General features: G+C 44.9%; 1 protein-coding gene across 3 annotated transcripts in view; it reads left to right on the top strand.

Annotated features, from left to right (window-relative positions):
• The first annotated feature begins 265 nt into the window (after window positions 1-265).
• The window catches only part of LOC115090526, a 95,565-nt gene continuing 68,913 nt past the window's right edge, over window positions 266-26,917 (top strand). For 2 of the 3 annotated variants that reach the window (XM_029599729.1, XM_029599731.1), the window contains exons 1-3: window positions 266-395; window positions 18,832-18,878; window positions 20,534-20,624. In XM_029599729.1, the coding sequence (XP_029455589.1) occupies window position 395; window positions 18,832-18,878; window positions 20,534-20,624 (139 nt within the window). In that variant the 5' untranslated portion in view covers window positions 266-394. The remainder of the gene's footprint in view (window positions 396-18,831; window positions 18,879-20,533; window positions 20,625-26,917) is intronic. The other variant, XM_029599730.1, reaches the window with a different exon arrangement.

The raw sequence follows: 26,917 nt of genomic DNA on the forward strand, positions 1-26,917 counted from the left end.
TTGGCGGGCAGTGCAAGGGTGTACATGCGCACTTTGCATATGCAGCTAGGGCTACTGACGGTGCTCGTGTTTGATATTAAACAATAAAAGAACTGAAAAGGGGGAGGCTTCTTCTATGCCTGTTCCTGCTTCCCGTGTCATCACTGAGAAAGTCCTGACCTTTCACACAGCAGCTTCTCCATTACAGAAATTTCCCTTTCAGCCGTGACAAGAATGCATCACGCAGGACTTGGCCCGAGTTCAACTAGAGAAAAGGAAACCGAAAGGGCACTTCCGTCAGCTGCACAATTAAAGGCCAGGAAGGCGGGCGTGGTGGTGGAGGCAACTTTCTGACAGCTCGAGACCTCACGATCCTCGCTGGAAAACAAATCCGTAACCGCAGCTCTGCTTTAGAAGTAAGTTCAGATTTCTGTAAGCTTCGGATATTTTCATGCAAGCAGATCCTCCGTTTTTATCACCGGATTTTCTGTATTCTGGTGCTGAATGTGATTTGCTGCGGGCGGGGGGGAGTGAAGCTTCTGCCATTCATAGCAGCAAGTTTCACCAAGTTTATGGGCGAAAGATGTAATGAGATGATGTGCTAAGTTTCTGGGCTCCGTATTTTTGTTTAGGAGATTATTCAAATGTCAGCTTTTTCTATGAATGCTGATCTTGAAAGGAAAAAAAAAGAAAGTGGTAAAGGCTTAGACCAGACAGGTCCGGTTTGGGGAGGGGCGAGGAGAACAAGGAAATTGCCCGGGGCCTCAGAACCGCAAGAGAGCCCTTGGCAAAGCTGCGTGATATCAGTGAGGCAGAATTTCAAGCCCCAATATGTTTAACACATGTCTTGGGAGTACGTTTAAATTTCAGGCAAAAGTCAGACAAAAATGCAGGAAGACAGTTTGCCCTCTTTTTTGCACAATAAGAGTGAATTAGCACAACCTCACAAGACTACTACTTGTGAGCAACAATAGCACCATAACAGTGAGGGAAAATAGGAAATGGGAAAAGACCAGCAGAGGGAAACAGAATAATGGATCTGGAGAAGAAGGGAAATGTGAGAGGGAGGGATAAGAGAGAAAATGAGACGGTGTGGTGAGAGAGAGGAACAGAGACCACCAGAGATTGTTGAAAGGTAAAATAGCATACTGAGAACTGGAGACCCAGAAGCCAGAGTCCTTCCCTCCCGGAGTATCCTGTATCCTCCACTCTCAACAGCACTTGACTGTCTACCTAAGGGCCTGTTTTTCAAAAGCATTTATGCTCTTAAAAATGGGTTTTACACAAGCAAATGCACTTTCCTGTTCGTACCCCAGATCAATCCAGGCCAAAGGGGTTTTGCATCTCTACTAGCAGATGGAGGCAGAGAATAAAAACTTTTCAGGCACTGCTACATAAACAAAAAAAAAAAAGTTTTAAATTTAGATTTAAAGTGAAGAAAAGGAAGATTTGAGGAGATGCTCCCTGAGGTGTTATGTAGCTTCGTGAGCCGTCCCTCGGGTTGATTCGGGCGAGCAGGTCAGAGGGTGGCAATCCCTAGCAGCTTTATCCCGCAGCATCCAGGGTTCTGAAAGCTAGGGGTCCTGGTTCCCTTTCCTCCTGAAGGCTTCTTCCCCGACGTTTTCTCCAGCAGCAGGGAAGTATTTATTTCTTCTGGATGGGGTTTATTCTTTGGTGGCTGCTGTTTCTTTAAAAAAAAAAAAAAAAAAAGTAAGAAAAGAGGCGTTAGCGACTGGAGAGCCAGCGGGCTGAGCGAGCGCATAGGTGGCCTTCAGGCAGGGGGGTGGGTGGGAGGAGAGGCTGAGAGCTTGCGGCAGTGTTTTCAGCGCTGGTGGAGCGTCTGGGCGGTGTGCTCGGCTGCTGACTCGTGCCGCAATCGGGCCACCATTTTAGCGCAGCAGACAGACTCAGCCACGTGTGGGCTTAATGGCACCTGTGTCAGCCTCCGAGCACCGGAAACTGCCGGGCCTTTGGCTCCAATTGCGTACAACTGAATTTAGCCATGCTGTGCCAAGAACGTGCTACTGGAGGGAAAGGACCCTCTGAGGGAGCTGCTGGACCACTTGTTCCCGAAACCCTGGGGGGGGGGGGGTTGCAGGTTTTGTCTTGCTCCTGCACAAGGCCTATCTGGTCAGGAGAAGTGCAAGAGGTAAATGGCCTTAGATGCTGTGTTTGTTGATTCAAAGAGGTCTAAGAGGTCCACAAATGGGGGACATGCCTCGCCAATTGGGCCTTGCCTATCCTGAAGGAGAGGATGAATCTGAGGAATCGAATGATTTGCAGGATGGGCTGGGAGATCATCCTGGAGATAACCTGGCAGGCAACGTGGCGGGTGTGGACTGTGATGGCGGCAAGGATCTTGTAGACCTGGGCAAGGTTCCGAATGTGGAGGGTGATGACCCACATGTGGTTCGTCTGTTCCGCAAAGAGGAGTTGAAACCTCTTATTTCCCAGGTGCTAAAGGGACTGTGTATTAAGATGATCCAGGAGGAGTCTGATAATGAAGTGGTGGACCCGGTGCTGGATGGGCTGCAATAGTGGTGTACCGAGGGTCTCCGGCACTTGGGGGGCCAATGCATTTGTGTGCCTCTCCAGTGCCTCCCTCCCTCTATCCTTCTTGTACTAATGCTTAACAGTTCATCATACAAAAAATATTTTCAAATTCTGGTGTCATCTCACAGTAATAGCAGTACAAACATTTTCACTGCTGACATATTGTGAACTAACACAAAACTCCACAAAAAAGATACTCAAAATCTATACAGCAAACCTATCATAACGTAACAAAGGATGCAAACAAGAACCCCCACCTGTAAAAAAGCACAGGTAATTATTACACTAGATCCCAGAATACCATTACACAACCTACTGGGGAAACAAAACAAACCCGATTGCTTTAGATCCCTACACAGACACCCAATGCTAGCAGAATCTCTGATCATGGTCACACACACAGAGCAGAGGCATACCCTCACCAAATACAGAATAAAGGATCACAAATTAGAACCAGCAATATGCAGACAAAAAGTGAAATGAAAACCCCAAGAAGCTACATTCTGTGTACAACAATGGAAAAACAGAACCACCATTCCTCATAAAACAAATAAAATCAAGAAACATAAAGCATCAATTATAATACTAAAATCATACTAATAAAAGAATATTTTAAAACTACTGATAAATAGAATAATGTTTATTAATTAAAATCATATACATTTTTTAAAAATTTTCCAAGCACCTATAAAATATTTCAGAGCAGCACATATATCAAATAACACCCAACAATTTAAACTAATAAGGATAAAAAAAAAAAGCACCTGCTATCCATACCTGGGAACTCTTAATTTCCATTTACTCTGAGATTGTCGAGGGTTAGTGGGGGGGCGCACAAACTTTTATCCTTTCCCTCTCACACATACTCGCATCTCCATTGTCTATACCACATACACGGTCACATTCACACACATACATGCTCTTATACACACCTACAACCTCTCTCTCTTACAGACAGAGACATACTCTTAGGCTCTAAGATCCTCTGTCTCCTCCCACCCCCAACACACAAGCATTAACTCCCCCGGATTCTCTCATTCACACACACGCTCTCACTCTCACTGGCTGGCACACACACATACACGCAGGCTCCCATTCATTCTCACGCACACACACCCCCCCCCCCCCCCCCAGGGCAGGCTCCCATTCATTCTCACGCACACACCATGCAGTGTATTCTCTTTGTGTGTTGTTCAACCTTACACACAGAAGATTCACTGTAGTAGTTAGTCACACTAGTGTCATCAGTGTGTCCCACATCAATCCACCAAATTTTCAGAAATAAAGATTAATTGAAAACATCATCTTTTGTCCAACAATGCATCAGACTTTTTTAAAAATCCATCATGTCAGGCAAGGGACACGGGAAGCCTACAGTTGTTGGCAGGGGATTTGCTAGACAGACAACAGCGGGTCCCCCCAATTAAGATAAAGAGGAATATTTTCAAATCACAAACATTAGCAGGAGAAGCAGGCATGTCAAGCCACAAGAAGTTGAGATTTGGGGAGGATATGCCAGTTTTTCTATAGGTGTCTCAGCCAGATCCTGCTATCTCAGAGGAGAGGGAAAGGGAAGGCACTAGTAGTACTAGTAGCAGCAGAGAACAACCACCAGTGCCTTTAGAAGTACAAGTAAAGTGGTGAAACCTAAACCAGCAGTGCAAACCCTTAGTGCAGCAGAGGCTATAAGATCAGTTTTGTCATACTCTTCTGATTCAGAGCTTGATGAATCTCCCTTCAAAGTATTTCCTGAAGCAGAGATGGGAGAGGCATTAGCTAAGGATCCTATATTAGGAGGTTTACTCAATACTGTGCTAGCTTCCACTTCATTGACAGAGGAGAGAGAGGCAGGAGGACATGTTAGTGAGAGAGAGCAGGCCATACTGACAGTGCAGGAACAGAGGATGAGTATATCCTCTGCTACAGTTCCTCAGGCTCCATCTGTGACCTCCCCAATGTCACTGCCAGCAGCATCATCCACCCCAAAGGATGCAGAGAGAGGCAAAGGATCATGAAAGAAATCTGTGATCTGGAGCCATTTTCAAATGAGGGAGGACCCACGTTTTGCGGTTTGTAACTGTTGCACAAAGGACATCAGCTGAGGGAAGCAACTGGGCCACTTAAGTAATTATGGCATGAAGCAGCATCCCCTTCAATATGCACCTGAGGATATTAGTAGTAATAGTAGTCAGGGGGCCCCTTCTGCAAGACACAGGACACCAGCCTTTGAAAAGGAGACGAGTGTTCCTCAAGCTCCTTCCAAGACCAGCAGCAATTCCCAACTATAGCTAAGAAGCGACAGCCCACAATGGAAGAAATGGGGTAGTGTTCAGTGGCACTGTCACAGGGAAAGTGGCAGATAGCATCCAAAGTAGTGACAAGAACAGTTGGTGAGATGATCGCTTTAGACTATCAGCCCCTGCAGGTCGTTGAGAACGAGGGCCTCAGGCATTTGCTGCAGCTTCTAGCGCCGAACTACAAAGTGCCCCCCAGGACCAGACCAATATTCCCTCTAAGGATTGGGTTGCGGTGTGCAAAGGTTTTGGCTCGTGAGCAAAGATTTTTGGTTTCATTACTTTGTGAGCACTACTTTCTTAGATGCAAAAAGCTTGTCAGTTTTATACTCACAGCAACCCAATCCTTAGAGGGAACATTGGAGCAGCATGCGCACAAACCTTTTTACATATACATACTTGCACATTCATACTCTTTCTTACATATACATTCTCATTCTCACAAACACACACGCTCTTTCCCCAGGCTCTCATGCACACTCACTCAGTACTCCTTCTCTTCCACACACACACTCCTCTCAGTAACTGCAAACTCTTCACTGCCAAACACTTTGAGAAGTAACACAAACCCCTGCAAAAAAAAAAAAAACCACCTAGAATCTTGCCATGCCATACTATACCATACCATACCAGCAGTATATCAGGTCTCAAACAGCAACTTTATCTGTGATACAGCAGCAATGCAAATATTATCCCATGCTCTAGAACACTAATACACCACCTACTGCTCCAAAGCCCCGTAGAAAACCTACATGCCAGTAGACATACTGCACCTCTGCCACACAGACAGATCCTTACTCAGTACAGAATAGAAACAAAGAAATGACGGCAGAAGACGACCAAACGGCCCATCCAGTCTGCCCAGCAAGCTTTCACATTCTTTTTTTTTTTTTCCTCATACTTATCTGTTACTCTTGGCCCTTAGTAACCTTTTGGTTCTATTTCCCTTCTATCCCCGCCATTAATGTAGAGAGCAGTGTTGGAACTGCATCTAAGTGAAATATCTAGCTTTATTAGTTAGGGGTAGTAACCGCCACAATAAGCATGCTACACCCATGCTTATTTGTTTTCCCAGACTATGTAATTCAGTCCTTGTTGGTGGTTGTCTGTATATAGATCTACTTTTCTTCATTCCCCCTGCCAGTAAAGCAGAGAGTTTTGCTGAAAATGCATTGAAAGTGAAGTATCAGGCTTATTAGGTTTGGGGTAGTAACCGCTAGGGATGTGAATCGGATCCGATATTGGATCCGATTCACATCCGATATCGGATCCGATTCACATCTATAGAGATGTGAATCGGAACCAGAATCGGATCCGATATCGGATCCGATTCACATCCCTAGTAACCGCTGTAACAAGCAAGCTACTCGCCGCTTTTTTTGTGAATGGAAATACTTTTTTCCACATTACCTCTTGCCGTTGAAGCTTAAAGCAATGTTGGAGTCGCATTAACCGTGTGTATATTTATTGAATAAGGGTATTATCTCCAGGTAGTAGCTGTCATTCCTGCAAGCCACCCACTCTTCATTCACATACTCTAGACTTTATGGATCCTCAGTGTTTATCCCACACCCCTTTGAAGTCCTTCACAGTTCTGGTCTTCACCACTTCCTCCGGAAGGGCATTCCAAGCATCCACCACCCTCTCCATGAAGAAATCCTTCCTGACATTGGTTCTGAATTTTCCTCCCTGGAGTTTTAAATCGTGACCCCTGGTTCTGCTGATTTTTTTTTTCCGACGGAAACGTTTTGTCATTAACTTTGGATCATTAAAACCTTTCAAGTACTGAAAGTCTGTATCATATCATCCCTGCTCCTCCTTTCCTCCAGGGTGTACATATTTAGATTCTTCAATCTCTCCTCATAAGACATTCGATGAAGACCATCCACCTTTTTGGTCGCCTTTCTCTGGACCGCCTCCATCCTCTCTCTGTCCCTTCGGAGATACGGTCTCCAGATCTGAGCACAGTCCTCCAGGTGAGGCCTCACCAAGGACCTGTACAAGGGGATAATCACTTCCCTTTTCTTACTTTTATTCCTCTCTCTATGCAGCCCAGCATTCTTCTGGCTTTAGCTATCGCCTTGTCACATTGTTTCGCCTACTTCAGATCGTTAGATACTATCACCCCTAGGTCTCTCTCCTGCTCCGTGCACATCAGCCCTTCACTCCCCATCAAATACAGTTCTTTTGGATTTCCACACCCCATATGCATGATTCTGCACGTCTTGGCATTGAATCTCAGCTGCCATATCTTCGACCACTCTTCCAGCTTCCTTAAATCCCTTCTCATTCTCTCCACTCCTTCCGGCGTGTCCACTCTGTTGCAGATCCTAGTGTCATCCGCAAACAGACAAACCTTACCTTCTATCCCATCCGCTATGTCGCTCACATAGATATTGAACAGGTCCAGTCCCAACACCGATCCTTGCGGCACTCTGCTTAACATCGCTCTCTCTTCAGAGTAAGTTCCATTTACCATCACATGTTGTCTTCTGTCCATCAACCAGTTTGCAATCCAGGCCACCACCTTGGAACTCACTCCTAAGCTTCTCATTTTATTCACCAGCATCCTGTGTGGGACTGTATCAAAAGCCTTGTTGAAATCCAAGTAGATGAAGTCTAGCGCTCTTCCTTGATCCAATTCCCTAGTCACCCAGTCGAAAAAGTCAATCAGATTTGTCTGAGAGGATCTTCCCCTGGTGAATCCATGCTGCCTTTGGTCCAGCAATTCTTCAGACTGTAGATAGTTCACTATTCTTTCCTTCAGCAGTGACTTCAATATTTTTCCCACCACCGAGGTGAGGCTAACCGGCCTGTAGTTTCCAGCCTCCTCTCTGCTCCCACTCTTGTGAAGCGGGACCACCACCGCTCTTCTCCAATCACTCGGCACCACTCCCGTTTCTAGTGATCTATTGAACAGGTCACTCAGCGGACCCGCCAGCACATCTCTGAGCTCCCTCAGTATCCTGGGATGAACCTCATCAGGCCCCATGGCTTTGTCCACTTTCAGTTTTCCCAGCTGTTCCCACACATTCTCCACTGTAAACGGAGTTACATCTACTCTACTCCTCTCCAGTTTCTTGTTAATTAGCGATGGTCCTTCTCCTGGGTCCTCTTTAGTGAACACCGAACTGTAGTATTCGTTTAGTATTTCTGCCATTTCTTCGTCTCTTTCTACACATTGATCCTTTTCACCTTTCAATTTCACTATACCACGTTGAACTTTTCTCCTTTCTCTGATGTATCTGAAAAATGTTTTGTCACCTCTCTTTACCTCTTTGGCAATCCTTTCTTCCGCTTGACTTTTTGCCGTCTTGATTACTTTCTTCGTCTTCCTCAGTTGTACCAGATATTCTTCTTTGTGCTCCTCCCTTTGGGATCCTTTATATTTCTTGAATGCTGTTCTTTTAGCTTTTATTTTGTCAGCCACCTCCTTTTGCTTTTCTTTACTTTTTCTAACATATAGATTAGTTGCCTTGATAATTGCGCCTTTTAGTTTGGTCCACTGTTGATCCACATCTTTCTCGTTCTCCCAACCTTTTAGTTCTTCCTCCAGGTACTTCCCCATTTCATCAAAGTCCATGTTTTTGAACTGCAAAACGCGGGTCTTCGTGCTTCTTCTACGTATCCTTTGTGTGATATGAAACCATACCGTTTGATGATCACTGGTGCTGAGGTGGGCGCCCACCTGGACATCAGAGACATTATCTCCATTAGTGAGCACTAAATAGAGTATAGCTCCCTCTCTCGTAGGTTCCATTACAAATTAGAAACAGAAACAGGCAAACAAAAATAAAATGGAAAGCCCAAGAAACCAGACTCTGAACAGTGGAATACTGAAGGAAGAACAAAAGACAAATATGTAATGCACATTTTCAAAGCTAACATATGCCATTCACTAAAAATTAAAAATAATTAATTTTTTTACCTTTGTCTGATCTTATTTCTCTAATCCGCTGGTCCTAGGCTTTTTTTTTTTTTTCTATGTTCCTTTTCTCGGTCTTTTCCCAATTCCTTTTACAGGGTTTCTTTTTTTTTCCTCTGTTTCTTCTCTCTCTACCTGTCTTCTTCCCTTCCTCCCTCAAAAACACACTCAGGTGCTCATTCTCATCAATTGTTGCTCTCTCTCAAATACTCTCTTGCATGCATACAGGTTGTGGCTTACACACAGCTCTCACTTTCACATGCTATCTCTCTCTCATACATACACCATGGTTCTCTCACATGCTTTCTCACACTCACACACAGGCTCTCACATGCTCTCTCACATAAACATATATATATGCTGTCTCTCACTAGCAAACACACTATCACCAGCTCCCTCTCTCTCACACACACACACGATCCCATTAATTCTGTCACACATAGACTCAGGCAAGCTCCCACAGACCCCTAGGCAGGCTCCCATTCTTTTTCACACTGTTCTCCCCACCCCTAGGCAGGCTTCTATTCATTTTCGCACCCATTCATTCTCACACAGACACCAGGCAGGCATCCATTCATCTCACACACACACACACACTCCCCTACCCAGGCAAGCTCCCATTCATAGACATACACATAGTTAAGAAAGACCCCCTCTTTCTTTTACCGGGATCCTCTCTCACTGGCTGGTGGGGAGGGGCCAATCGCTGATACTGGCACTGAAGCCTGTCTGCAATCTTCTCTGTGGAGGCCCCCCCGATATTAAAAATTTGCAGGGCTAGAACTTCCTTCATGCTGATCTCTTGCATCGCATGGGGGTTGAAAAGTTGTGTGCAGTCTCCAGAAAAGTTATGCACGCAGGTTTGAGGGAACACTGTCCAGGAACACTTTCAGCAGAAAGGTCATCCCCACTTTGTAAAAACATTGCTGTAGCCGTCTGCAGGCGCTGCTAGTGAAGGCACAGGGGAGCAGTGTACATTTCACAAGTGACATATGGACATCCATAACATGCCTCGCATTCCTTCCTTTCTCTGAAGGCACACTGGTGGGACCTGGCCAAGGTAAGGGCAGGCAGCAGCTTCACAGGGCCTGGAGCAACAGGGCACAGGTGGCCTTTGCTACACACTCAGCTGCTGGATGGTTCCCATACCTCTGCCAGTATTTTAGGAGCAATTCAAGAAATGCTGGCAGCTGGATCAGAAAGCCAGAAGTCTCAACACAGGTTTCTTTATCACCGACAATGGGTCTAATATGGTCAAGGCGGTATTCAATGGAAGATATCAAGGTGTACAATGTTTTGCCTAGCAATGAAGGAGGCCCTGGGGCTGGGATCCAGAGCATGCGTACCTATACGGCTTACTAGAGAAGTGTAGAAAAATAGCTGGATACTTCCACCAAAGCGTGAAGGCGGGTGACCTTCTCTCTGAAAAGCAGGAGGAATTAGAATTGCCTCACAAGCGTCTCATCATAGATGTGGGTACCCGCTGGAATGCAACCTACATGATGCTGCAGAGGCTAGTGGAGCAGCATACACCCCTGCATGATCTGTCTTGGGAAATGGATTTAGGTGTGTAGGCTCCCCTAGGGCATCAAGACTGGTCAGTCATGAAACCGCTTGTGAAAATCCTGAAGCCCTTTAAGGATACCACAGAGGTGCTGAGAGCTATAAGCGCCACCTTGGGCGATTGTCATCCCGATAGTAAACATCCTGTTAGAAAAGTTGGAGGGCTTTCAACAGGAAGAGGGAATGAGAGATGAGGTGCTGCGCTGTTTGGTATCCTTGGAAAAGCAGGTGACAGAGAAATTAGGACCTCTGACCAGAAACCCCACACACACATCCTCGCTACATTATGTGAAGCACGTGTGAAAGGGAGACTTGCACTGGAGGCAAACAGTCTGACACACATGAAGAGCATGCTGACAGAGGAGGTCTGTCAGCTAGAGTGCCAGAGGTTGAGGCAGAGGAAGGATGTCGAACAGGAAGAAACACTATCACTGGCCAGGTCAGACAGCAGTGCAAGTCAGAGCAGCACCCTGTCATCGCCACCTAGCATACAGGAAAACAAAAGCAATCCTCACTTCTGTCCCAGGTGATCGCTAAAGCACCTGGGAAGAAAGATTCACATTCAGTATCACCAAAGGAGACAGCAGCTCAATCTCACGGAGACCATCAAATGTGATGGCATTTTGGTCTCACAAGTCTAGCATCTGGCCAGACCTAGCTAGAGTGGCTCAGTGCTATCTCTCTTGTCCACCGAGGGTCCTCTGCCTTTGCTTGGCTATCTAGATTTGCCATGCGAGTGGCAAGATAAATGAAAGGAACATGATGGTCCTCTAGCTGTTGGCTGCCTCCTATTCCCCAACATCCACCTCCGAGGCATGACTCCTCTGCCTCCTTTTCCCCAAAATCCACCTCCGAGATATGACAACGCTGAGCTACTCTGCCTCTGATACATGATTCTGCTGAGATCCTGTTTATTATGTTTTCTCTTTTTTCTATACCGTCTATTGTCAATCTAGGCAGTTTACAAATTTTACATGCATAAAATTTTAAAATACAACAATACAAAATAATATAAAACACAACAGGAATAAGCGACTCTTGTCCTTCCCCTAAGACCCCTTGCTGCTTAACTCTTCAGCCTTGACTCTACCTTTACATATCATTATAAGCCTCCTTATAAAGCCAGGATTTTAGCATTTCCCTAAATAGCTTATGTTCTGTCATTAGCCGTGACTCCTCTGGCATTGAATTCCAGAGTACTGGTCCTGGCTTTCCTGGCCCTTTAATCGCTTGTTCACACACCATTTTCAAGCTAGCTTCCTTCACCGAGGCGGTCACTAAAAGACCTTTATTCACAGACCATAGTTCTCTTTGCGGCACATACCACTGTAATCTGAATCTCAACCATCCATTTTCCAATTTACAGAGTACCTTATGCATTATTATAAAATAGAATAAAACTGAACAAGTCATAAAAAAAATTACTAAAAGCAAATCATACCTCCCCACACCACAAACTACTCTGGCCATGGAGTTTTGTAACAACTGTGCTGATTTAATCATGGGGCAGGTTTTCAAAGACCTACGCGTGCCGGGCTTATTTTCAAAAGGCCCGGCGGCGCACGTAAAGCCCTAGGACGCGCGTATGTCCCGGGGCTTTTCTGAATGGGCAGGGGCGGGGAAGACTGTCCAGGGGCATGGCGGGGCAGTCCGGGAGGCGTGGCCGAGGACTCCGGCACAGGGGGATCGCGCACCTGCAGTCGGCCTCCCTCTGACAGGCGTAACTTCCAAAACAAAGGTACAGGGGGTTTCTTTAGGGCTGGGGGGCGGGACAGGGAGAGGAAGGTGGGGGGGGGGGGGAAGGAACGGAGAAAGCCAGCGGGGCTCTCCAAGGGCTTGGCACATACAATTTGCACTAGTGTGCACCCCCTTGCGCGCACCGACCCCTGATTTTATAACATGCGCGCTGCTGAGGCTGGTGTCAATCACTAAAAACCAATAGTCTGAAAATTGGTGAGATGCCTCAACTGAGTGTGCCACCAAAGGTGCTTCTAAATGTTTGTGTTTTAAACAACTTTTGAGCTCAGAAATATGTGTCCTTAAAACATTTTGGTTTTCCCCACTTTTTTTTTTTTCACAAGAGCATGTGGCTATACATACCACGTAAGTCGATACACAATTTGTAAAATGTTTCAACGAATATGCCTTTTTAGTATGAGGATGAACAAAGTTTTTGATGTTAGAATTAATTTCACAACAGGAGCATGAGCCAATTTTAAAATGGCCTATGATTCTAGTTGTTCTAATGTTCATTGGCACAGAAAGAAATGCAGGACATAACTTTTCTTTCAGATTTCTGCCTTGGGTATATGCAAAACGTAATTTCGTATCAAATACATGATTTAAAGTCAGAATGTCCTAATTATTTCTAATGATCTGACTTATCGCTATCTAACCTGCTGCATATTGTAATTCACATGTAAAAGTTTCTTCTTGCTCAGTTCTTCTAGTGCTCTATAACAATTCCTCTCCTAGATAGTATAATGCTCTTTTGTATGCTTTCCATATAATAGACAATGGATAACCCCTATCCAAAAAAATTTTTGATAGCATTTTTTTATTTCATCTTATATTCCTTAATGTTGGAACAAATCTTCTTAATCCTTAAAAACTGTGCATACGGTGAATTAGCACGCAAAGCATAAGAATGAGCACTAGAGAAATGTAAAAATGACTCGGTGAACTGTATTGTTTCATTGCAACTATTTAGCCACTTGAAAAATCGATAGACTTCTTCAACAGTCCCATCCCACAAAATGAAGATGTCATCAATGTATCTTTTTCGCATCAGAATTTTTTGTGTTTGGTCTATCCAAAGTTTTTTTCAAATTCTGCCGTATATAAATTGGCTGGAGATGGTGCCATTGTTGGTCCCATTGCTGACCCTCCTACCTGCAAATATAGTTGCTGTTACAACAAGAAAAAATTTTCTTTGAGCACAATAAGCGCTAGACTGGAAATGAATGAAGAAGGCACGTTGTGTGGATGGTCTCTGTTCTTCAAATTCATCAATATAATTTCCAAAGCTTCATCCTGCGGTATATTTGTATGTAGAGAATTAACATCTAAGGTGACCATTAACAGCCTGTGCCCAATGCTTGTTGTATCGAATGTATTCAATATGTTCAAAAAATGTTTTGTGTCCTGTATGTAGGACAATAGATCTGCTAGGCGGTTTGTCAAATGTTTGTGAATCTTTGGCAAAAAATATGTTGTAGCCAACTGTGGATTACTCATGTAGAGATATTCAAATTCTCTTCTAGTCAAAAAAAAAACAAACCCATCTCAAATGCTGATGAGGTGATTCTCCTAATTTTAGACTGTAATCTTTTACTCAGATCCAAAGGCAATTTCCTATAGCAAGCTGAATCTTCCAATTGTCTAAATGCTTACATTAAATAATAACATTTTTTGAAAAGCGGCAGAAAGTCAAGTGCAGTGAAAAGCAGTACAGCTGGCTCCAACTGCCAAGGTTACTTCAATTGAAGAGAAAGAAGACTATGAGATGGAGGGATTGCTGGCAGAGGAATGGGGAAAGACACCTGGAGCCAGGGAAAGGTCAGAGAGGGATATCGTAACATAAGATACCAGAAAAAATGTCGGGTTCATATCATTACTGGATAATGAACAATCAACGCAAAAAGGATGGTCCACAAGGGGTTGTGCAGGCCAAAACTATTTATTTATTTATTTATTTTTGCAGAGTCTGGGGGGGGGGGGGGGGGGGTTCCTTTTGAATTTAATTTCTTTGGAAGGTTTTTTCACTTTTTTTATTTGTTTTGGCAAATGGTAGGCAAGAATTTTTTTTGTTTTTGTTTTGAAACCAAAATGAAAATGGTGAAAGATTTAGATAAGTGGACATAGAGGGCCGGATTTTAAAAGGGTTACGCGAATAACGTATGCGCGTAATCCTTTTAAACCCCCCCTGCGTGCCGCTGAGCCTATTTTGCATAGGCTCGGCGGCGCGCGCAAGCCCCGGGACACGCGTAAGTCGCGGGGCTTCACTAGGGGGGCGTGTCGGGGCCAATGCGACATTCGGGGCGTTCCGGGGAGGGCGTGGTGCCGGCCCGGGGGCGTGGCTGAGGCCTCCGAAACGGGTCCCGGGCCGAGGAATCGCGTGGCAGGCGTAACTTTTAAAACACAGGTGGGGGGGGGGTTTAGATAGGGCCGGGGGGTGGGTTAGGTAGGGGAAGGGAGGGCAAGGTGCAGGGGGGTGGAAGGAAAGTTCCCTCCTTGCGCGCGCCGACCCCGGATTTTATAAGATATGCGCAGCTATGCGCGTACTTTTGTTCGCGCAGGCTTAGATTTATAAAATCTACCCCCTGAGTGAAGGGTTGTGCAGTGATAAGGCTACAGAGGTGAAATTCCATAGAGAATTTAGTCGATATAGAAAATGGATGTTGAACCGTTCATAATGAAAGCCATTTTCAAAGCCATTCTTGCGGGTAAAACAGTCTTTTTTTACCCATGGAAATTGGCTTTTTGAAAATTGAACACCTCCCAATGCAGGAAACAGTATGCATGTTCTACATCCTATGTGCCTACATAGTGTGGAGGCATTCCTAAGGGCGGGTTTAGCTCAAAAGAGCAAATTAACACATGTGGATGACACCTTCAGATCTACATGTGTTATTTCAAAGGAAAAAGTCCCCTTGGAAGAAACAGAGATCTCCCTGCTTTTTCCTTTGGCAACTCTACACATAAGTTTGCTTTGATCATTGATACAAACCCTGAGGGTAAAAAGTACCCCATGGCAGGGGCGTTGCTAGATACTTCAAAGATGTAGGGCACCGGCCCATAGGTCCTTTCTCTCCTCCCCTCCCATACCAGAGGACTGAAGAAGAAGGAGGGGGGGGGGGAAACCTGATCATCTGATCCTTCCCTCATTTCCATAAAAAGTTGCCACCATTGCCCCTGAACTGGTCTCCCTCTCTCTCTCGCTCTTCTCCTTCATTCTAGCATCCCCAGTGGCAATGAACAATCTACCAATGGATCAACAGAGCCATCAATGATGAGTGGTGCACTCATGAATCAACTTGAAACACCATAAGAATAATGGAACATTAATCTGCATAAATGCGTACATTTCTTTAATTGTATGCATACATTTATCATGGGCAGATTGCTCATTTTTCCCAATGTTCTAGAAATACTTTGAGTGCATCAATTATCCACACCCTTCACTGATCTTCTCTTAAAGAGCTCCCAACAGCTGGCTGAAGGACCCAGAAACAGCACAGTACACAGCCACTTACATATACAACCTTTGGGTTCCAATATTGCAGACATTTTAGAATTGTGTTGCCTTTAATTTGTTGCTGCAAACAATTTGACAATGAATCCTCTCAAAAAAACTGAATTACAATAGAATATAGTAAACAGCACTAACTGCCAGCACTCAGTAACAACCTTACTTATGAAAAGGTAATACAGTACTTCAACTATTACATTAGATCCTAAAAGACTAGTACACCTCCTATCAGGAAAATAAAAGAAATTACTGTATTTTTCGCTCCATAAGATGCACCTAGGATTCGGAGGGGAAAAAAAAGAAATGGTGTGCTAAATGGGCTCTGTTCCCGGGCGTCTGTGCGTCTTATGGAGCAAATTAGGGGAGTACATAGAACTATTTTTTTTTTTTTTTGGGTCCCCATTTCGTTTTCGGGTCTGGGGAGTGTAAATAATACTCTATGCTTAGGGCCAGGGACACAAGAACACTTAGACTCAGTAAAAGGTATAAAGTATTTTTATTAGGCAGTATAAGTGTTCTTGGGAGATGCTGGATACTGGGTGCCCTTAGTCTTACAAACTGACCAGCATCTCGTTGGATACAGGAAGTGACCCTTCTTTTATAGATAAACATATAATATTGTGGAAGCTTCTAGACTTACGTGACTGCCCAAAGAATCATTTACAGAGTCACATCATGCTGTTGACATGACAACCTATCTCTGAACTGCCCTGATTAGTTTTCCCAGGTGTAGCCCATTTGCCCTCACTCTCCAAATAATCCTTTGTTAATTATCTTGTCCAGTGAGATTTTAACAGAATAGTGCCTGAAGCTCCCGCCGTTGGTTTCTTCTTTGTGACCCACTGAATAGGCCTCACCTTTCTGGTGCCAGCTTGTCTGCCTGTTCAGGGACATTCTGCAGAGTTCATTCAGCCCAGGCAGGCTAAAGAATAGCAGAGGCTTCTGGGGATTTTCCTTCTCCATGTTGGTTTTCTGTTCAGGCATACTTCTCAGGAGGGCCATTTCGGTCCACTCCCCAGATCAAACACTTTTATTGTTCTCTTTCTGTGGGAAAAACCCAACCCAACCCTTTAAATGTAATTAACTACAAACCCCACCCTCCTGACCCCCTCAAGACCTGCCAAAAGTCCCTGGTGGTCCAGCGGGGGTCCGGGAGCAATCTCCTGCACTCGGGCCATCAGCTGCCAGTAATCAAAATGGCGCCGACAGCCCTTTGCCCTTACTATGTCACAGGGACCGACCCCCGCTGGACCACTAGGGACATTTGGCAGGACTTGTGTTGGGGGGGGGGGGGGAGTTGTAGTTGCTTTTTAGTTTTTTATTATATTTGCTCCATAAGACGCACAGACATTTTCCCCCCACTTTTGGGGGAAAAAAAAGTGCATCTTATGGAGTGAAAAATATGGTAATCTGCTGTCTCAGAGAAAACTGAATTGGAAACCATACTGTGTATGCAGTGCAACAATGGACAAACCGAAACATCACCATGCTATGTAAAACATCAAACTATAAAATCAAGAAATATAAAACATCATGATAATAAAAACATACATACAGAACATATTTCAAACAGCTGACAAAAAGAATATCCAATAATTAAAAACTCATAAAAAAATATTTAAATTTCCCAAACGTCAATAAATATTTAAAAACAGCAAATACATCAAATAGCACGCAATAATTAAAACATTCAAATAAGAATTTTAAAAATCCCATGCTCTCCATACATGGGAAGGTTTGCTTTCAAATCATCCTGAGATTGTCGCAGATTAATGGAGAGTGTGTGTATGCATGTGAGGAGAAGTTTGCATGCCTTTCTCCCACTCCCTCCAACATACAAACTAGTCTACTCACACATGCTCACATGCATTCTCTTTCTTTCACACACACAAACAGATGCTCTCTCTCTTTCTTCCTCTCCTTCTAACATAGAGGCAGCAGAAGCCTCCTCTTTGGGCCTGCGGAGCATCACACACACACACGTTGTCTCTCTCACACACACACACACACACAAGCTCTCAAATACTCTCTCACACACACACACATACATGCTCCTCTCTCCCTGGATTTCGCAGACTGTGTGTGCTGCTGCCACACACAGACTTGCTTGCACACATGCTCTCTAACATGCTCGCTCTCTCTCATATGTTCTCCACATGGTTTATTTCTCAAACACACACACACACACACACACACACACACACACATGCTCTCTCTCTTCCTAGAATGTGTGGGCAGCAATAGCCACCTCCTTGGGCACACACAGCATCACATACACACATACAAGCTCTCACAATGCTATTTCTCACACTAGCTCTCAACCATGCTGTTACTCACACATGCTATTGTTCACAGACACACACAGTTCACAAGCTCAAGCAAATGCTGTTGTTCACACACAAGCTGGAATATATGCTATTGCTCATGCTCACACATGCTATTACTCACAGCACACACACACATTCAAGCTCTCACACTCTCTGTGCCCATAATGTGCAGAGTGCAGGCGGCAGCAGCCATTCTCTCTTCAGGCACATGGCCCAACCCAATGCAGTAAGCCATGTGGCTCCACCAATGCGGCAGCCTCCTCTTAAGCTCTGCTGGAGTCTGCCCTGGTCCTGATGATGCAGTGCTGCCTGAAGCAGTAGCTTGCTAACAGAGTAAATTGAGATTCAATTTTAAAAATTAGCGACCCTCTGAGACTCGGGGCATATGCCCCATGTGCCAGGTGGCTTACAAACGCCCCTGTCCTGCACTGTTTGTATGAGTGCAAACAGTTTGGTTATTGCCCTTCCCCCAATGGAGGCAATTTTCAACCTGCCTGCATTGCTGCAAAGTCTATGGGTACTTTTTTTAGCTGCAGACTTTGCAGCAATTTCCAAAAAGGAAAGCATGCGAGGGCTTTCATTTTGAACATTTGAATCTGCATTTCCTGTGGGTATGTTTTTTTTCTTGGGGAAACACTGCTCATAATTTGAAAATGCAATCTACGTTTGTTATTCCTCCCCCTTCCTAAACTCCCCACCACCACAGCCCCTCTGGGAATGCCTCCTCCTAATCCTGGTTAAATTCTGTCTGTTGTGGAACCCTGTGCATAATACTTTCAGCCATGTTAAGGGCAGGTAGTTTTCAGTCAGCCCTTTTATCTGGATAAATGACTTATTAAAATTTCTCTCAATTTATGTTGAGATCCATAAGGAAGTATAAATGTTTATGCTGTGAAAACTCCTTGCCATGACTGGTTTGTTTTTTGTTTTTTTTAATAGTGTACGGAAGAGGCGGAGTATTAGAAATGCTTCTTGCAGTGCAAAGGGTAAGGATATGTAATAATTGGCACGGGAGTGATCCCTTTGTGCCGCAGCGTAGTTGACACAGCCTCATAGGTGAACTTCTGAGGCCTACGTTGGCAGCTGGTGAATGCGCCCTGTGGTGGGGGCAGTCTAGAGCTTCACCTATCCCAGCCGCTTCCCCCGCAGGTTGAGCCCTTGGGTTCTGGCAGCCGGCAGGACTTACACGGATCACTAGGGCAGTGGAGAGAGCGAGAGTCCAAGAGCACACCGGGGTCAGGACAGGCAGCAAGCTGGAGATACGGAGGCAGGCCAAGGGTCAGGGCAGGCAGCGGGCAAACGTGGTCGGGTCCAGGCGGCAGGCAAAAGTAGTCAGGTCCAAAGCAAGAGGTCGATACCAGGTGGTCAGGCCGGAATGCACTGGACAAGACCAGGAGAAAGGGACAAAGCTGAACAAGACAAGGCTGAACAAGACAAGCAGGAGAAGGCAAGGCTGGAAAAGACGAGGCAGTAAGCAGGAACTTGCAGGAACAACAGGAATGTAGAGAAACCAAGAATGCAGGAGTAATACGTACTATGAATACAGGAGACCCATTGCTGAAGCATCTGATGCTCCTTTAGGGCAGCCTTTTAAGGAATGGGGCCAGTGAGGTCATCAGAGGATGCCGTGGCTGTCTTCCTACCATGGGCCCTTTAAAAGGTGACACTGAAGAGAAGCCAAGATGGTGGCAACATGGCGTGCCATGCTGCACTCAGTATCTATGCCATGTGGGAATCGGCTTGCCAATAGCATTGCAGTGAGTGTGGCAACTCGCAGGACCATCCCATGAGCCACCAAGCCTAACAGGATAATGATTTATATGTCGTAATACACTAACCTATGAAATCACCATACAGATTAGCTTTCAGCCCAGGAGCCAGTGGGTGGTGCTATTCATTTCCACGGAATGGTGCGTTGCTGCTGTTCGAGTGGTGATAAAAACATATTTTTTTTTCTGCTCCCTAGATTTCATCTATCTAGCCCCAAAAAACGTTTAGGACAGAACTTAAAGGCTTGGGGAGCCGTTAGGCTGTCATATTACTAGGACCACTGCTGCTGATAATAAAAGGTCTGCTCACATTCACAGTCCTTTACATATGGGATTTTTTTTTTTTTTTTTGTAAAGGGAAATTTTGCTGCTTTATATTGTTCCTGCCATTAGATAACAGCTGCAGACAACTACCAAGACAACATCTGTTCAGACTAGATAGATTACCTGAAGTTGCCATGTTTTGATCAGGTCATCACTGGACCTCATCCTAAGTAGTGAAATAGACATCTTCACAATATCGCTCGCTTCTTTTTTGACTGTAAGAGGAGAGTGTAGCTCCCTGAGCCAGGCCTACTCGGAGTCTTGCCCTAGCGGTGATGTTCTGTTAATGAAATTTGAGCCAGACATGATGCTCTAGTAGCCAAACCCTAAACCTACTGCCACCTTGGCTATAAATTTGCTTTAACTGGATAAACTCAGTTCTTCGGAGTGCAGCTGTGTGGAAGTTTATCCAGTGGTAGACTAGACAAGGGCACAGCAGAAGAGGCGATAGCAGATAAGAAGAATCTCTGTAAAGGAAATGGTTATATGCAATAGCTGTATAATTTACCAAGCAGAAAATTTATTAATTTCTTACTTTGTGTCTCAAGATGCAAAATGTAAGCCTGAATGAAGTAACACAAGAAGAAGAGGAGGAGGAGGATGACGTTTCAGTGCAGCAGAACAATGCAAATAACCATGGTAAGAATTAAGATGTTATCTTAGCAGTTAGTAGTTGTTTCAGGTAAAGGGGAAATGTCATCTGTGTGTAACCCCCTCCCCCTATCAGCCACGGTCACCCTCCCAGCCCTGGGAAACTCTCGATTTGTTCAGTTAGGGTGGGGGAAAGAGTTCTCTGGGTCCCATGGACTGGGGGAAGAACATCTGCAAGGCCAAACTGGGCAGAGGTTAACTTCAGAAATAAAAACGCAGTCCACACCAAGGTTGTGCTCCCAAATACAAAGAAAGCTTATTCAGAAAAAAAACCACCAGGTTTCAGGAAATAAAAAACAGTCCATGGTAGAAAAAAATCCAGCTACATCAGGCACAGAATTTCTACAGATGCAGATCTTAGCACTCTACTCCTTCCTTCACAGGATCTCTGCTGTTCCCAAAAGAACTACAAAGTCTTTTTTCACAGTACTCCCAATTCAATAGATGACTCATGAGAACACCTCCCTTGTTTCTGCTGGACAGATGTTTCTGGTCTCATGTCTGAAATACCCCTGGAAAAGGATTTGCTTTCTTTCCAGATTGACTCCAAAGGACTGGAGAAGCAGGCGAGTACACCTTCTCCTTGTTGTTCCTCTCTTTTTCCATCTCTCTTTACTTCACCTGCTTCTCAAACTCAGCTGTATGTACACAGGTCCTTCAACAAATGAAACATCCAGCCAAATCCCTTTCCTGCCTTGTGGGAGGCATTTTTATATTCCCTAAGCTGTCCCATCCTTTTTTGGGAAAGAATCATCCTATCGATCCAGTAAATTACATACACCGCCAAATTCCCTCTGAACCACCTGGTGCTAGAAGGGTCCCAAAGGTTAACCAATACATCCACCCTCTGAACTTCTAATGAGACCTCCACTGCTGGAACATTTTCCATAAGAAGACATAGACACTCCAACACACACATCTAGTGGCCAAACAGGGGCCACATACGGATCTGGTCCATTTGCAGATAAAGTCTTTATTCATGCTCCTAGACCTGCTGGCAACTTCTTGAAATGTGAAGGTTCCTCAATTCTGCAGTCACAGGAGAGATCCGTGGTTCCTGAGAATAGATTCTCTTGTACAGGTCTGGCCAGAAGCCAGATTGCTTTATGCCTTTTCTCTGTGGCCCTTGCTGGGGAGGATAATTTGCAAGATGGAAGGCCACAGGGTGCTAGTACTCCTGGTGGTGCCGGACTGGCCATGGTGTTCATGGTATGCAGATTTGCGATGACTTCTGGTGGAGGCCCCCCTTCGTTTTCCGCCACATATTGATCTGTTACAGCAGGGTCCAGTTCTTCACGAGGATCCAACTTGATTCTGTCTTACGGTTTGGCCCTTGAGAGAGCTTGCCTGTTAAAGCATGGTTATTCCTCAGCAGTGATTGCCACTTTACTCTGCGCTCTCAAGTTCTCTACTTCCTTGGCTTATGTGCGGGTTTGAGGCCTGATGTGAGGAGTGGGGTATTCTTCCTTGTTGAGTTAAGATCTCTCTCATTCTGGATTTTTTGCAGGATGGATTGAATAAAGGATTGGCCCTTAATTCCTTGAAGGTGCAGGTTGCAGCTCTTGCCTGGTGAATGGTGTTTCTTTGGGGTCTCATCCTGATGTGGCCCATTTCTTGAAGGGAGTGAAACATTTTAGGCCTCCCTTGAGGTTACCTGTTCCTTTTGTGGAGTCTTAATTTTGTGCTGTTTTTTTGGTGGACCCTGTGTCCTGACCACTGCGTAGCCTTTCCTTTCACTTATTGACCTTGAAGACTGTGTTCCTGGTGGCTATATGTTCTGCACGTCTAATTTCTGAGCTGCAGGCCTTGTCTTGCCGGGAGCCATTCTTCGGGTGACTCCGGGAGCATTACAGTTGCGTACTGTTCCATTCTTCCTGTCCAAGGAAGTCTTGGACTTTCATTTGAATTAGTCAATCACTGGATAAAATCAGGGATGCAGAGGAATTTTGCCTCTTGCACTCCTCGGATGTCAAGCGACTTGTCATGCAGTATCTGGAGTTCTCAGAGTCTTTTCGAAAGACAGATTGCCTATTTGTTCTTCATGGCAGGAGTAAGCAAGGTGCTCCGGCTTCACGGGCTATCATAGCTCGTTGGATTAAGAGGTAGTCACGGCTGCATATGTGGATGCTGGAAAGCTGTTGTCTATTCAGGTTAGGCTAGGGCTCATTCCACTAGGGCTCAGGCAGTGTCATGGTCAGAGGGTAGTCTGTGGACTCCCGTCAATATTTGTCGAGCTGCAACGTGGTTCTCCTTACACACTTTTTCCAGGTTTTATTGTCAGGATGTGCAGGCCCAGGAGGATGCAGCCTTGCACGTGCGGTGTTGACCAGACCGCGGGCAGCCTCCCACCCTGTTGGGGAGCAGTTTTGGTACATCCCACTGGTCCTGATTCCATCTGTCTACATGCTAGGAAATGGAGAAATTACTTACCTGAGAATTTTGTTTTCCTTAGTGTACACAAATGGATTCAGCTTCTCGCCCTCTGCTGCCGCATGAGTGTTTCAATTTTCCTGTGGGGCTCTGGGTCCCTTGTTGTTGTTGTTGTTGTTTTTCGTCTTCTTTGTCTTCATTGATTCATGGCAAACAAAGAATAAAGCATCTCATCTATACATGTCTGCCTGTATAGATTGCCACATTACAAACGTCCTTTCCCCAAATATACAATTATGTCTGTCATTGTAATATAAATTAACATTCATTAAAACTTATCCATCTTTGGAAGTCCTGCCAGATGCTGTTAAATCTTAAGACTCTATCTCTTCTTATGGCAGTGAGATATTCCATGTAATGTATCCATTTTAGTCTCTGAAGAACCTCAAAGAAGCTCTATCCTCTTTCCAACGTTTTGCAATCTCTCCTCACACCGCATGTGCCACCGCTCTTAGGCAATGTTGCTGTGTAGATGTCACATTATCCACTGGGGCGTGTAGTAAGGCCCCTCTCAGAGTCCAGGTCATTGCTACTTTCATTAAATCATTACACCATTTCTCAACTTGCCCCCATAAATGTTGAATAACAGGGCACGACCACCACATATGACGAAAAATCACCCACCATCCCACATTTTTTCCAGCATAAATTATCCTTTTTTTAGCCTCATTTTATGTAGTTTATATGGTGTTAAATACCATCTGAATAAGACTTTTTAACTATGTTCGACCATTTGTGCCACTAGGGAGCTGCGGCTTACCGCTATAAAACATGCATCCCCTTCACCTTCCGTCAAGGAAGCTCCTAAGTTTTTTTCCCAGGCCTTCATATATCCTAGAGGGTGGGGTAAAGCTCCATTGAGAATACTATAAAATTTCGATATGGCACCTGTTACCAAATGAGCTTTGTCACAGTATCCTTCCATTAGAGTTTTCCCTTTATTCATATCCACTCTCACTTCTTTAGATAATAAAAAGTGTTTTAACTGAATATAAGCATAGTGATCTGTGTTGTGCAAGATATATTTAGTTCTCAGATCAGCAAAAGACAGCACCCTTTGAGCATGCCATATCTGTCCTAAAGTGGACAGCCCCTTAATCTCCCACTCTTGAAACACTTTTCTTTCTGACCCAGCCGGAAACTCCGCACATCCTCTAATTGAAGTGGACTACAAAAATCTACGGTGTCCCACTAATACCTTTTTTCCCAAGCTTTCCATATGGTGATGGTGGTAGCAGTGCACGGAACAACGCGATCCTCATCCATGTTTTTCAACCCCCCTGCCCAGAAAATCTGGTGCATCTTGATGCCCTGAGCAATTACATTCTCTATGTGTACCCATTGTTGAATGTTCATGTGATTATGAAAATCAAAAATACTGAGATGCAACATAATACTTAGTTAAATTGGGTACCCCTAGACCTCCGTCAACTTTACTTTGATATAGCACTGCTCTAGCCACCCTCGGCGGTCTCAGTTTCCAAATGAATGAGAAGATCTTGGTTTGTAAGCCTTTTAAATATTTAGCGGGGATAAGGCATGGAAGTATCTGAAAGAAATACGCCAGCCAGGGCAAGAAGGTCATTTTTATGGCAGCTATCCTGCCGAGCCAAGATAGTATAAGTCTATCCCAATTATGGAGATCCCTCTCTAATTGCTTAAATAAGGGAAGATAATTCTGACTGAAGATATCCTTATATTCTGATCCTGTTTGAACCCATAGATATTTCACTGTCTGGTGCACCCATTGAAAATGAAACGTCTTTTGTAATTGTGAAATTTGGTTTATAGGTAAAAAGTTAGGAAGTAGCTCCGATTTATCTTGATTAACCTTGAAACTGGTTACAATCCCAAACCTTTCAAGTTCCATCAGTAGCCTATGTAATGACTGTTCCGGTTTAGACAAAGGGGCGGATTTTAAGAGCCCTGCTCGCGTAAATCCACCCGGATTTACGCGAGCAGGGCCTTGCGCGCCTATTTTCCATAGGCCTGCCGGCGCGCGCAGAGCCCCGGGACTCGCGTAAGTCCCGGGGTTTGTCGAGGGGGGCGTGTTGGCAGCGTTTTGGGGGTGGGCCCGGGGGCGTGGTTTCGGCCCGGGGCGGTCCGGGGGCGTGGCCGCACCCTCCGGAACCGCCCCCAGGTTGCGTCTCGGCGCGCCAGCGGCCTGTTGGCGCGCGGGGATTTACTTCTCCCTCCGGGAGGCGTAAATCCCCGGACAAAGGTAGGGGGGGGTTTAGATAAGGGAGGGGAAGGTGAGGGGAGGGCGAAAGCGAGTTCCCTCCGAGGCCGCTCCGATTTCGGAGCGGCCTCGGAGGGAACGGAGGCAGGCTGCGTGGCTCGGCGCGCGCCGGCTGCACAAAATCGGTAGCCTTGCGCGCGCCGATCCTGGATTTTAGCAGATACGCGCGGCTACGCGTGTATCTACTAAAATCCAGCGTACTTTTGTTTGCGACTGGTGCGCCAACAAAAGTACGCAAACGCGCATTTTTTGTAAATCTACCCCAGTGTGAATAACACATCATCCACGTATAGGGAGATCTTGTACATCCTACCTCTAATCTGAATGCCCTGTATATCCCCCGCGTTTCGGATTTTTTCCGCCAAAGGCTCTAAACAGATGGCAAACAATAGGGGGGGACAGTGGGCACTCCTGTCTCGTACTGCGCTGAACCTGGAAATTAGCTGAATATCCCTCATTTACTTTGATGCATGCTGCGGGATCCCTATATAGTTCCTGAACCCAATGTAAAAAGCCCCCTCCTAAGCCCACCTTTTCCATTACTTGAAACAAAAAGGGCCAATTAACTGTGTCAAATGCTTTTTCAGCATCCAACCCAAATAACATGGATGGGATAGCATTCTTTTTTGCATGATAAATAATAATATTAATTACCTTCTGTATATTATCCCCTGCCATTCGACCAGGCATAAATCCTGCTTGATCATCATGAATTAGGGAAGTGATTACTACCTTTAATCTATTTGCCAATATTTTGGCCAGCAGCTTTAGGTCTGTTAATAAGGGATATCGGACGATAAGAACTACATTGGGTCGGATCTTTCCCAGGTTTAGGGAGAATTATAATACCAGCAACATTCGCTGCCGCTTGTAAATGTCTTCCATTTCCCAAGCCAGTAAACATCCGGACCAACTGTCCTACCAGATCTTCTTTAAATTTCTTATAAAAGAGTGGAGTGTACCCGTCAATTCCTGGGGCTTTCCCTGGTTTAAACTCAGCAATAAATAACTGCTAGTACCTCTGCTACCGAGATGGGTTGACCCACCCCTTTCATCAGGGAAGCATCCAAGCGAGGTAACTGTACTTCCTCCAAATAGTTACGAATATCCTCTTCCGTGGCCCTGTTTTCCCGGGTATATAAACCAGCAAAGAACTGATTAAATTGATCTCTGATCCCTTCTCTGTCAACTACCACAAACCCATCTGGTGCCTTAATTTTAGTAATCTGTGATTGTGTGATTCGGGCCTTTAATGTATGGGCTAGCAGCTTCCCTGCCCTGTTGCCATGCTCATAATAAACCTGCGTAGCCAAGTCTAAATTATAAGCCATCTCTTTTGCCTCTAGCATTTTTATTTGATATCGTATGTCCCCTAATTCCTTTAGCAGTACCCTTGTTGGTGTCTGTTTTTATGTGCTCTCTCTACCTTGACCAGTTTGTCTCTAAGTATCTTAATGTGTTTATCTTTCTCTTTCTTTATATACGAAGCTGTTGCAATTAGCCTCCCTCGTATTACTGCCTTTAGACACTCCCAGAGTATTACGGGCGACGTACCATTAATGTCATTAGTGGTTAGATGTTCCCTAATAGAAGTTCTAATTTGTATTTCTAC

Source organism: Rhinatrema bivittatum, chromosome 4 (assembly GCF_901001135.1).
Source record: "Rhinatrema bivittatum chromosome 4, aRhiBiv1.1, whole genome shotgun sequence".
Classification (NCBI taxonomy): Eukaryota; Metazoa; Chordata; class Amphibia; order Gymnophiona; family Rhinatrematidae; genus Rhinatrema; species Rhinatrema bivittatum.